The sequence below is a fragment of the Scyliorhinus canicula genome, chromosome 15 (genome assembly GCF_902713615.1).
Source record: "Scyliorhinus canicula chromosome 15, sScyCan1.1, whole genome shotgun sequence".
In the NCBI taxonomy this organism is placed as follows: Eukaryota; Metazoa; Chordata; class Chondrichthyes; order Carcharhiniformes; family Scyliorhinidae; genus Scyliorhinus; species Scyliorhinus canicula.
Genome location: NC_052160.1, coordinates 4,480,979 through 4,493,928, shown reverse-complemented (window position 1 = coordinate 4,493,928; position 12,950 = coordinate 4,480,979). Strand labels below are relative to the sequence as shown.

The window sequence follows — 12,950 nt, the reverse complement described above, 5'->3', positions numbered from 1 at the left end:
GAACAGTAGGAGGCCATTCAGCCCATCGAGCCTGATCTGCCATTCAATACGGTCATGGCTGATCAGCTACTACAATGCCTTTTCCCACACTCCCCCATATCCCTTTATGTCAATCCCTGTTTTAAACAGAATCAATGACCGAGCATCCAGAGCCCCTGGGGAAGAGAATGCCAAAGATTCACAATCCTCTGAAAGAGAAATCTCCTTGTCTCGGTCCTAAGTGGCATCCCCCTTATTTTGAAGTTGTGCCCCTTGGTTCTAGACTCTCATCTGCATCCACCTCTGTTTATTGCTTTAAGTATTTTGTAGGTTTCATTGAGATCACCTCTCATTCTTCAAAACTCCAGAGAATACAGGCCCAGTCTGCCCAATCTCTCTTCCCAGGGCAATCCCAAGAACAAGTCTGGTGAACTTTCATTGCTCGTCCTCTATGGCAAGAATATCCTTTCTACGGCAAGATGACCAAAACTGCACTTAATACGCCAGGTGGTGTCTAACCTGGGATCTACACGATTGAAGCAAGTCCTCACTACTCCTATACTCAAATGCTCTTGCAATAAAAGCTAACATCAGCCTTCCTAATAGTTTGCTCCACCTGCATGTTCGCCTTCAGTGATTTATTGACAGGACACCCAGGTCTCTGTACAATTACACTTTCTAATTTCCCACCATTTGGGAAATTCTCTGCACATCTGTTCCTTCTACCAAATTGGATCACCTCACATTTTCCCACATTATATTCCATCTGCCATGCTCTTTCCCACTCGGTAAGTCTGTTCAAACCTCTCGTAGCTGCTTTACATCTTCCTCACAACACCTTCCCGTCTAGCTTTGTGTTCTCCATGAACTTGGAAATATTACATCTGGTCCATTACATTGATATGTATTGTAAACACCTGGGGCCGCATATGCTGTTCCTTGCGATACCCCAGAAGCCACGGTCTGCCATTTATTCCTACTCTCTGTGTTTTGCCCGTTAGCCAACCCCTAATCCATGCCAATATTTACCTCCGATCCCAATTTGCTAATTAACCTTCTGTGAGGAGCTTCGTCAAAGTATACTACAGCCACTGGCTCTCTCAATTTTGTGAGTAACATCCTCAAAAAACCCCAACAGGTTCATCTAACATGAATTTCCATTCATAAATCCATGCCGACTAGCCCAATCAGATCACTATTATCGAAGGATGTGATTTTTCTCATCCTTTATAATAGATGTAGCATTATTCCTACCAGAGGGCATTATCTCAGAGTAAGGGGTGGCCCATTAAAGACAGAGATAAGGAATCTCTTCTCTCAGGAGGGTAGTGAATCTTTATCACAGACAGCTGCAGAGGCTGGGTTATTTAGTTTGTTCAAGGCTGAGATGGACAGATTTTTAACCAGTAATGGAATCAAGTGTTGTGGGGATAAGGTGGGAAAGTCGAGTTGAGGAATATATCAGATCAACTATGATCTCATTGAATAGCAGAGAAGACTCGATGGGCTACTTTTGCTCCTACGTCTTATGGTCTGATTATTACTGATGGAAGGCTGCCCCATTTTCTTTCTCCCACTCTTCTTAAATAGTTTGCTACCCTCCATTTTGCAGGAACCGTTCTAAAATCTGTAGAATTTTGGAAGATAATCACCGATACATCCACTATCTCCATAGCTACCTCGTTCAACTGGGATGTAGTATATCAGGTCCTGGAGACTTAGCAACTTCCAGTCCTTACTGATTTCACCAATATATCCTTTTTATTAATGCCAATTTCCTCTTTCTCCCTGGTCTCTTGGATCTCTACTTTCTTGTATCTTCCTCAGTGAAGACAGGTGGATTCACTGCCATTTCTCGGTTCCCCAGTATTAGATCACAGAGATCGTGCCCCAATGCTTCTCGTGCTGGACGTTTAATGCAAGAGGACAGGAGTGAGCAAAATCCTCTTGTGAAATGCAAACACCTAAATGATCAATTATGCTACCTTTTGTCATCAGCCAAATGTATGTACATAAGAAGGATCTCACAAGGAGGACGAAGGGGCTGATGACAGCAGAAGAAACAAGGTGCATTTTGCTGAACACTTGACAATAACATTTCATTTGAAGTCGTAACTGTGGAGACCGCAATTGGGGGTCTCCCATTATCCACTATTCCTTTTCCAAGTCCACCTTCCACGCAATAATTCATTTACCAGGATTTGGGTCTGCATTTTCTTCTTTTCGTTTAGCATTTGTTGATTCCGATCCTCCTCTTCTTCTACTCTTGCCTCCATCTCATGAAGAATCTCCTCTAGCTCTTGCCTCTTGGATTCTAAGCGGACTCTCATTTCTTCCGCCTCAGCATATAGTTCTGTCTCAGCCTGCAGCTGTTCCTGCAGGCAAACTTTCTCCTCCATCATCTAAAAGACACAGAAAGGAGACAAACATTGGGGTAAGGTTACTGCGAACCATTTATTGCAGCTCTCAATATCAAAGTTATCGGGAAAACAACAATGGACATGAGTGGTGACATTTATGGGGGATTTCACAACGTTACTCTACCTCAGAGCTGGGATAGCCTATTAGCAAAATAAAAAATGACTTAACCATCCCTTGCACAGCTGTATCCCAGAACACATCTAAAATTTAACACAGCTCTCTTCAATCAGTCGTAAATATACAGAGTGAAGTATTTCACAAAATAATTATGATAATCTTTAGTGTCACAAGTAGGCTTACATTAACGAAAGAGAAAATGCTGGAAAATCTCAGCAAGTCTGGCAGCATCTGAGGGGAGAGAAAAGAGCTAACGTTTCGAGTCCGATGACTCTTTGTCAAAGCTGGGTTTACATTAACACTGCAATGAAGTTACTGTGAAAAGCCCCTAGTCGCCACATTCCGGCGCCTGTTCGGGTACACAGAAGGAGAATTCAGAATGTCCAAATTACCTAACAAGCATGTCTTTTGGGACTTGTGGGAAAAACCCGGAGCACCCGGAGGAAACCCACGCAGACATGGGGAGAGCGTGCAGACTCCGCACAGGCAGTGACCCAAGCCGGGAATCGAACCTGGGACCCTGGAGCTGTGAAGCAACAGTGCTAACCATTGTGCTACCGTGCCCCCTCCATATATTATACGAACAGTAAACATATTGTGTTTTCCATGTGAGTTATTGTAGGCATTTCAAATGAACAAAAAGGAGAAAATGCTTTACTCTTTACTGGATCCCTTGAAAAAACTCCTTTGAAAGATGGTCAGATCATAATCTTTAAGCCAACCGAAATGCATGCTTACTTGCAATTTGGCAGAACGTTACTGGGTGAACACTGTTATATGATGAAGTGGGATAGGTACATATGGTGCTGTGACCTTACCTGAGAGTGTTTCCTTTCAAGTTCTACAAGATTAACTTCTGCCTTCTGTTGCTTTTCTTTCGTTCTCTGCAGTTCGTCATCTTTCAGCTGCATTTCCTCTTCCTGACGTGTGACTTGCAGCAGTGGCTTAACCTGGACCCAGAAAGTAGACATGAGCATCTTTGAACAATACGTTTTACTCCGCAGAGAGTTCCTCGCTACATATCAGTAAGAACACCCCAGGCATCTTCTAATCCACAAAGGAAACTTCAGCTCAAACACTTAATGTGTGAATATTCATTTAGGCAACGGGAGGTATGTATCAAATCTTAATGCTGACACATAAACCATGTACGAGTAGATGCTAATTCAAATTTATTTTGGATACACTTAGAGGAATGTAAATATGAAGAATAATGAAAAATAAACATCTTGTGATGGACCCACCACTGCCCTGAGCATTTTCATTGCTTAACCATAGTGAACTACAACAGTGATCGGTTTTGTAAAGATATATTTTTATGGTCAGTAAATTTGTGCAGATTAGATGGAATGATCAAAGGAAGAAACTTATTTTTGGTCCTCAATGGGTAAACAAATTGTCTCTTACTATTTGTTATTGTTCATATCATAAACCTCTAAAATAGTTACAATATATTTTTTAAATGATGATCAAAGGGATTTCCTTCCTCCATCTGCTATTATTCATCATGAAGTTAATGTTAGTATCGAGGGTATCACCTCACTGTGACATTATGGGAAATGTTCAGAATACAAAGGATTAATTTTGTATCATAATAAACCACTAGATGGAGCTAGATGCAGAACTATATAAAGCACTGACTCTCAGGCTTCTGGGAGAAGGCGGGAGAAGAGAGCATCGGAGAAGTGAGAGAGATCAGAATACAGTTATAGATAGAGAGTGCGGAGACTAGTGTTAGTTGAGTGTAGATTACTAGATTATTGTTTACTATCGGAGTAAGTGGTCGAGCTTTAATAAAAGTAGTGGAAATAAATGTTAGCTTTGTTAATGAACTTAGCTTCTGTGGACGTTGTGAACTCTACAACATGCATCCTGAGAACAAGAATCACAAAGAACACCACACTCACTTCATACCCATGGTGGTCTCTTGTCTAACATTAGAAAATATGCTTTAAAAAAAATCCTTTAAGAAATTAGCAAGCAGACAAAAGTTATCTTGAACAAACCTTAGTGAATAGTCTCCACCATTGCCAGTTTCGCAGCTTCAGGTAAGCAGCACAATTTCTCTGGATGACTTTCATAGCAGTCAGCTGTTGTTGTCTCTTAGCAAAGGCCCTGGAATCAGTCAGAGAATGATTAACATTCTGCACTCACACATTCGGACAACAATTCAGAAATCCAATGGTGCACAATCAAGTACAAAATGATGGGTGAACTTTTTAAATCAAACTAATATGGGGTACATTTCAAAATATGAGAAGGTGCTGGTGCAGAAAACCCAAATTTCTCACTTTCTGGCCAGGTAGCCACGGCTCCGAGCTTGGAAAGAAATGATGACATCGGTAATTTTCAAATCTCTCTCCTCTTCCAGGTGAGCCAGTACGCCAGTTCGGAAGAAGATCTTACTCTGTCCAATCCTGAACAGGTTAGAATCGAGTTCCAGGGCTTTAATCTAAAATGGTCACAATGTGTTTTAATAACAATTCAGAATCTCCATTTATTAACCAAAAGAAAAATTACAGTAAGAAGTCTGACAACACCAGGTTAAAGTCCAACAGGTTTGTTTCAAACACAAGCTTTCGGAGCGCAGCTCCTTCCTCAGGTGAATATCCAACAGGTTTGTTTCAAACACGAGCTTTCGGAGAATATTCACCTGAGGAAGGAGCTGCGCTCCGAAAGCTCGTGTTTGAAACAAACCTGTTGGACTTTAACCTGGTGTTGTCAGACTTCTTACTGTGCCCACCCCAGTCCAACGCCGGCATCTCCACATCAAAAGAAAAAGCAAGCATCTTTTCACCAAAACTGCTGGAGGGATTTGCACTAAACCACGTTGCTAAGGCAATTTTTTTTTATTTGATCAGTTGCAAATGCATTCTGTGCGATTGAGAAAATGGAGATTACGAGAAGAGGTTGCTATCTCCCTTCTCGATGTATTTATCACCCAATTGCTGCTTTAGTCAAAAAGCTAATATCCAGCATATTTATCTAATAATTAGCGATTAATGAGCAGTTGAAGTAGACAATTTTCTTTTTTAGACAATGTGGAAGATTCAGCACAATCTGGAAATGATTGTTCGAGTGCAATGGCCTTAAATTTTCCAATCCAAAAATAGCAAAGATGTTCCTGATGTCCAGTGTCAATGCATTAATGGCAATAACTGAAAATGCATCAGATGTTGTATAGCCGATTTAAGTGCATCTTTTGAATGCACCCACTCGAATCTTTTTGGGCATGTTCAACTTTTTATCAATTCCAATGGGAAATTGGCAGCAAATACACGGGGGGGGGGGGGTTATGGCTCCTCGGCAAATATCTAACTTCCAACTATCCTGTTATCGAGTGAAACTACCTGGTAGTGGAATGGAAGTTTCAGCACAATCTGTCTAGCTCTTGTTTATTTCCAGCATCACATTACATACCATAAGTGCACAAGCCTGTTTTCCATCCATGAATCCTTTTGGAATAGCACCTGGAGTTAGGATTTCATATCTAAAAGAAACATTATAGATTAATACTTCACTATATTTATCTAGCCTACGTTTACAGATAAGGCAATGCAAGTGGTTTCTGCGCAAGAACGTCTCGAAGATGAGACACTGTTTGCAGGGACATTTCACCTTATGAATGATACAAAGTTTTGTGTCATCTTCAAATTTTGCCCTCCACCCCGAATCCAGGCCATTGATACAGTGAAGAAAAGCATTATAAACAAAATTCTTATACATTAAGTGCTCCCTCACAGATATTTAGAATAGGGGTTGCAACTACATTGAGACTATTTGTTCAGCCTTCTGTTATGACGCTTTGGTTAAGAAAACTGACATTGGAATTATCAACAACTGAAGCTGTCGCTACTGACAAAATTCCACTAACCTTTGGCGGAACTCCTGGAAGATAATCCTATTAGGGAATCCTTGACGGCAGATCCGGATTCCTTCCAGAACACCATTGCACCGGAGCTGCTCCAGAACCAGGTGCGCCTCAAGTTTGCCAGCCTGTCGGAGCAAAGTTCTTCTTAGTTAAGTTCAATGGAGTGCAGGAGCTTGTAAACTTGGATGGAGATAGCAGAGTGAAACAGTAGGTCTTTTCCTGTCTGCCGTTGCACGTATGTTACAAACTTTATACCTCCTTTAGTATTTTTGACGTGCAAATTGAACATGTTAGTCCATTTGTAAGAAATTCATTAATTCACAGTCATAATGAAGATATTAACCTGCTCTGTTGGCTGCTTCAGTTAAAAGGGAACTGATTTAAAATTAATCTAATGCTTTTGTTAAATTAACAGAAAAAGAAATTCCATATCAGCTTGTTACTAATATTGCACAAGGCAGCCCCAATCGATTCATCTTCATATTTTAATGATTTCCTGTAATTTCCAATAGCCCCTTACTCAATTAATTGCACGGTTCCTTCAGTGTCGTGAAATAAATACCCATGATCCTGGTGCGCGGGGGGCGGGGGGGGGGGGGGGGGGGGGGGGGGGGGGGGGGGGGGGGGGGGGGGGGGGGGGGGGGGGGGAGCACCGGGTTTCGCTTTACGCAGACGACCTGCTAATGTATATTTCGGACCCGCTAGAGGGGCATGCGGATCCTATGGACTTTGGGAGCTTCTCGGGGTACAAGTTGTACGTGGGGAAAAGTGAGCTGTTTGTAATCCACGCTAGGGGTCAGGAGGGGAGACTGGGAGAGCTGCCACTCCAGATGGTGGAGCGGAGCTTTCGTTACCGAGGTATACAGGTGGCTAGGAACTGGGATGCCCTACACAGGCTCAATCTGTCTCGGCTTGTAGAGCAGATGGAGGGAGACTTTTAAAAGGTGGGACATGCTCCTGCTTTCCCTGGCGGGAAGGGTGCAGACCGTGAAAATGACGGTCCTCCCCAGATTCCTGTTTGTTTTCCAGTGCCTTCCCATCTTCATCCCCAAATCCTTCTTCCAGCGGGTGAACAGGATTATCATGGGATTTGTGTGAGACAACAAGACCCCGCGAGTAAAAGACAGTCTTTGGAGCGCAGTCCGGGGGTTGGGGGGGGGGGGGGGGGGGGGGGGGTGTTAGTGCTTCCGAGTTGCGGCTGGAGGCGGCGTCATGCAAAGGCACCGCTGCCATTCTCGCCGGCACGATACACCACAAGCCCGGTGGTGACGGCGGCACTGAGGGTCTGGGGCCAGTGGAGAAGGCACAGGAAGGAGGAGGGGGCCTCAGTTTAGACTCCGATACGGAATAATCATAGATTTGTTCCGGGCACGATAGACCGGGGGGGGGGGGGGTTTTCAAAGTTGGCACAGGGCAGGCATTGATAGGATGGGGGACCTGTTCATAGATGGTTACCCTAGCTTGGAGGTGCAGTAGGAGAAATTCAGTCTGCCCCCTGGAAACGCCTTCAGATACCTTCAAGTCCGCGACTTCCTCAAAAAAACAGGTGGGGACATTTCCGTTGCTACCCCCTCATAGGATTCAGGACAGGGTGGCATCTGGGTAGGGGAGGGATAGGTGTCGGACATCTACCAAGAACGGCAGGAGGCGGAGGAGGCCCTAGTGGAGGAACTGAAGGACAAGTGGGAGGAGGAGCTGGGTGAGGAGCTAGATGAGGGCCTGTGGACGGATGCCCTGGGCTGGGTAAATTCCTCATGTGCCAGGCTCAGCTTAATTCAGTTTAAGGTGGTACACCAGGCTCACATGACGACGGTGAGAATGAGCAAGCTCTTTGAAGAATTCTGGCAGGGCTTCGCTGAGGACCCGGGTTCGATCCCGACTCTGGGTCACTGTCCGTGTGGAGTTTTCACATTCTCCCCGTGTTTGCGTGGATTTCGCCCCCACAACCCTAAAAATGTGCAGGGTAGGTGGATTGGCCACGCTAAATTGCCCGTAATTGGAAAAAATTAATTGGGTACTCTAGTCTAGAGTTTCTGCTTGTGTATTTCTGGTAGACTGATGCATTGTTACTCAGCACATGGCTGCAATGTGACAATGAATGTGGCACCCCGTTCACATCACAATTACTTCCTAGATCTTTATGGATAGTATAACAATCTTTCCAAACAACTTATTTTTCTGTTTGGGAATGCTCACGTGCAAAATTGGAGCTGTCCCATACCACCGACATTCGGAATAAAACGGAGAGTGAATCATATGAACTTACCCTCTTTTCGTGGTTTGGAATGATACAGCGCACAAAGTTGGGGCTGGTGTTTCGCAATGTCGTCATGAGTTTGCCCAGTTGCTCCTTGTATAACTGTCCCACCGTGCGGAACATCCCCTTCTTGGTTTTTGAGGCACCCTGGATACTTTCACTCATTTTAGCTACTTGGTCCAATCCAACAATACGGTCCACTTTAAAATATAAATGGGATATAATAAGTTTTGACAGTTTGCAGAGTTTGGGGTGTTGCTGATGACAGTATTAAACAGGAGGAAAAGGAGGCCATTTATTGCCATGTGTCCATTCTGCGAAATCATGGTTGACCTGTGGCCTAAACCATATGCCCATCTTCACCAAGTGAATCGCCACACTTTTGATTTCCCTTTGGGGAATAGTGGGGAGGTGATGGGAGTGCACATTCTCAGCCCATTGAACCACATCATGGCCTCACCTTCCGTGGCCAACAGGTCCTGATGCGGGACTTGAACGCAGAGCTTCTGGCCCAGTGGTAGGGACGTTTCCACAGCACCACCTACACAAGCCACAATCCCGGAATAATCTGGGTTCGCAAAAATCTATCAATCCCAGATTTAAAATGAACAATTGAGCTAGAACTGCCATTTGTGGGATTGGATTCCAAACCTCTCCCAGTCTTTGCAAATAACGATATTTTCTAGTTGTGCTGCTGAAAATGTTTCGCAGTCATTTTCAGACACGGTCCCCAGCTCAAAACATCTCAACCAGCAGAAACGGTTTCTCTCCAACTACCCCATCAGTTCCCATATCTTGTAAACATGGATCAAACCACTCCTTAATCTTTGAAATTACAAAAAATACAAACTTATTCTGTGCAATCCCTTTATGCAATTTAGCCCATTGGGGTTCAGGGATCATTTTAATACATCTTTGCTGGGTCAATTCTCCAAGGCCAATATATCCTTCCAAAGGTGAGGTGTCTAAAGGGGCCAGTTTAGCACACTGGGCTAAATCGCTGGCTTTTAAAGCAGACCAAGGCAGGCCAGCAGCACGGTTTAATTCCCGTACCAGCCTCCCCGAACAGGGGCCAGAATGTGGCGACTCGGGGCTTTTCACAGTAACTTCATTTGAAGCCTATTTATGACAATAAGCAATTTTCATTTTTTCATTTTAGAAACAAACACTATTCCAGGTATGGCGAGCTGGGGCTTTGTACAGGAACTTGTACATCCTAAAATAATATTTTTCCTTTAAGATTAATCTGAACTGTGTAATAACTGATGAGTCATTCAGTGGTTCTCTTGTCAGGAGAGTCGGTTTTCTACAATGACAGAACAGGCTGACTGCCATCTACATTGAACTGTCATAAGGCCGATGAAATAGTTAAGTCACTAAGGTTTGTTCAAGATAATTTTGGAAAACTACATTAATGTGGGTTTCTTCTGGGAAGTCAGAGATTGTGGGGGCAATTTAATGGAAAGCACAGCTCACTAATGCAGGAAGAGTACCTGCAGATCGGGTCAGACCGTTCAAACCCCCTCAGCATCCCCAATGTGCCCACTGGACCCCACCACTGCACTCAACTTACCTCTTCCAGGGTCCTCGAGACCCCCCCTCCCCCCACCTCTTGAGGGCAAGGCACCCCAGGCCTGACCCCTGGCATGGGCAACGTATCTTTTCTTTTAATAAACATACTAATTTGCTGAAGTTTGAAAGTTACTGGAGTCCTGTGCTTTTGTGTTCAGTAGCTTGCCCTCCTCGTTTCTACAATGCAAAAGTAAATTACAATCAGCCGAGATGGATTTTAATTGGATATCCAGCTGGCTCAGTATCTGCATCAGCTGTGGTCGTGACAAAAGGTCTTTATTTTTTGATTCCTCTCTCTGATTTCAAGTGAATATGTATATTTTGTAAAAACGTCTGAAATGGGGAGGATTGTGTAGCCCAGCATTGACATTGCGCTGATCTCAATGAGCCAAAAACACACCCAGAAGGTTCTTTTTAAATAGTAATTAATGGTTTATATTTTCCTGCTGAATTCAGTCTTATCAATAATGTTCTCACCATCTCGCCACAGTTCCGCTACATGTCTATCAGATGATATGTTCAGCAGGGAGGTGACGTTATCATTTAATGGATCCATATTCTTGGTTAGCCAATTTCCAGCATTGTAAGGGACCTGAAACAAGACCGTTAACATCTTAGGAGTTTCCATTGTTTCATTATGTTTACTCGACTCCGTGGTCTGTACTAAATGAAAGCAGATTATTGACTGAAATTGTTGTCTGAACAATTCCTCAGAATTTCCTCCACCCCCCCCCCCCCCCCCCCCCCCCCCCCCCCCCCCCCAAGACACGACATTTGTTTATTTTCTCTGCAACACAGATCCAGGACCCCAGCCTCACCCAGGGGAATCGGTCACGAGGCTGACACCAGCTTTACTCAATTACACAACTTTGCTGATGGACGGACAATTCAATCAAATCATGATCCTAATTGACTTGTATGTCAAGGCCAAAGAAATAGAAAGAAAATGATGGCCAGTTTAATTTAATTTCAACATTCTAAGTCCCAGGGCAGCACGGTGGCACAGTGGTAGCACTGCAGCCTCACTGCGCTGAGGTCCCAGGTTCGATCCCGACTCTGGGTCACTGTCCGTGTGGAGTTTGCACATTCTCCCCGTGTCTGCATGGGTTTCGCCCCTACAAACCAAAGATGCGCAGGGTAGGTCGATTGGCCATGCTAAATTGTCCCTTAATTGGAAAAAATGAATTGGGTACTCTAAATTTTTTTTAAAAACATTCCGAGACCGGAAAGCAAAAATGGATTTTAAAGAAGCTGCTTCCTTTGAGGAGGACCATCGATTTTGACAATGGCCAATCAGTGCAGCTTCCGGTCGGCCATCTTACTCATTTCCGGTCTGCAAAGATTGATTATAAAATTTATCTATTGCACATGAGATTTACCAGGATGTTGTCTGGGCCGGAGTGTTTTAGCTGTGAAGAGAGGCTGGTTTTGTTCTCCTTCGAGCAGAGAAGGCTGGGCGGGGGGGGGAGAACGACGTGATTGAGATGTATAAAATAATGTGGGCCATAGACAGGAAGAAATGTTTCCCCTTGGTAAGGGGGCAAATAACTAGGGAGCATGGATTTAAGATAAAGGACAAGGGGGATTTGAGGAAGCGCGTTTTCACGCAGAGGGTGGTGGGAATCTGGAACTCGTTGCCTGAAAGGGTGGGAGAGGCAGGGACCCTCACAACATTTGAGAAGCATTTAAACGAGCACTTGGAAATGCCACAGCACACAAGGTCATGGACCAAATGCTAGATATTGGGATTAGAATAGATCGGTGCTTGATGGTCGGCACAGACACGTGGGCTGAAGGGCCTCGTTCTGTGCTGTAAAACAATGACTCTAATTATTATAATGCACAATGTTTACTTGGACACATTTCACAGGTTAGGTTTTGAAAAGATATACACCTGCCATCCTGTAGCCTTGACTACTTGGTTCCTACCTTTCCCGCGTAGTGAACAATACAGAAGTCTCCTTTATCCTTCAGTTGTTTAGGTTTGGAAAACTTTGTGTGGTTGCCCAGTTCTTGAACCACCTTCTCCACAAATGATTTGTCTGTGGCCTTGGGGAACCAACATTCTTCATCGAGCAAGGCCAAAATACCTGGTGGGTTCGTCTGAAAATCAGATCAAGAGAAAATACTTAGCAGACTTAGTAAGTAAAACAAAAATCATCGATAAGGTTTCCTAAATATTAGTTTGTTGAAGAGACACGGTCTAAAAAGGTTTGTTTCTGCAACCCGAGGCAATGTGGTTATGAGGATGGATTAGTACTTTGACATTCCCGAGTGGATTTGTTTCTGTAGGTTTACACTGAATGGCCTATTTCAGCCATATTTCACTTGCGATCCATCCAATCCCAATATACAGTTTCTCAACAACGCCCAGGTGTCAGTGCACAAAACTGCTTAACCAACACGGATGAGATGATGCTGATCTATTTTATTTTCTATAGCTCACCAGTCTTTCAATCAGTTCAATGCAGGGCTGCAGATCCAGGCCAAAGTCAATGAAGTTCCACTCGATCCCCTCTCTCTGGTACTCTTCCTGCTCCAGAATGAACATGGTGTGGTTGAACAACTGCTGTAGCTTCTCATTGGTGTAATTGATACAGAGCTGTTCAAAGGAATTGTCCTGTAAATAAATATAAAATAACTTTCAATATGAATGAGTATTTCGGCAGTGTTATTGATACTCTACGGGATATGCATATATTGTTTAGAGAAGTTGCAATAGCTGTAAAATCA

At 43.8% G+C, this 12,950-nt stretch overlaps 1 protein-coding gene across 3 annotated transcripts in view; it reads right to left on the bottom strand.

The window, feature by feature from the left end:
* The window catches only part of myh11b (myosin, heavy chain 11b, smooth muscle), a 165,522-nt gene that overhangs the window by 39,889 nt on the left and 112,683 nt on the right, over positions 1 to 12,950 (bottom strand). For all 3 annotated transcript variants that reach the window (XM_038819567.1, XM_038819570.1, XM_038819568.1), the window contains 10 exons: positions 12,664 to 12,837; positions 12,147 to 12,320; positions 10,695 to 10,809; positions 8,655 to 8,845; positions 6,392 to 6,513; positions 5,938 to 6,007; positions 4,809 to 4,969; positions 4,524 to 4,632; positions 3,336 to 3,467; positions 2,175 to 2,381 (listed from right to left, as the gene is read on the bottom strand). In XM_038819567.1, the coding sequence (XP_038675495.1) occupies positions 2,175 to 2,381; positions 3,336 to 3,467; positions 4,524 to 4,632; positions 4,809 to 4,969; positions 5,938 to 6,007; positions 6,392 to 6,513; positions 8,655 to 8,845; positions 10,695 to 10,809; positions 12,147 to 12,320; positions 12,664 to 12,837 (1,455 nt within the window). The remainder of the gene's footprint in view (positions 1 to 2,174; positions 2,382 to 3,335; positions 3,468 to 4,523; positions 4,633 to 4,808; positions 4,970 to 5,937; positions 6,008 to 6,391; positions 6,514 to 8,654; positions 8,846 to 10,694; positions 10,810 to 12,146; positions 12,321 to 12,663; positions 12,838 to 12,950) is intronic.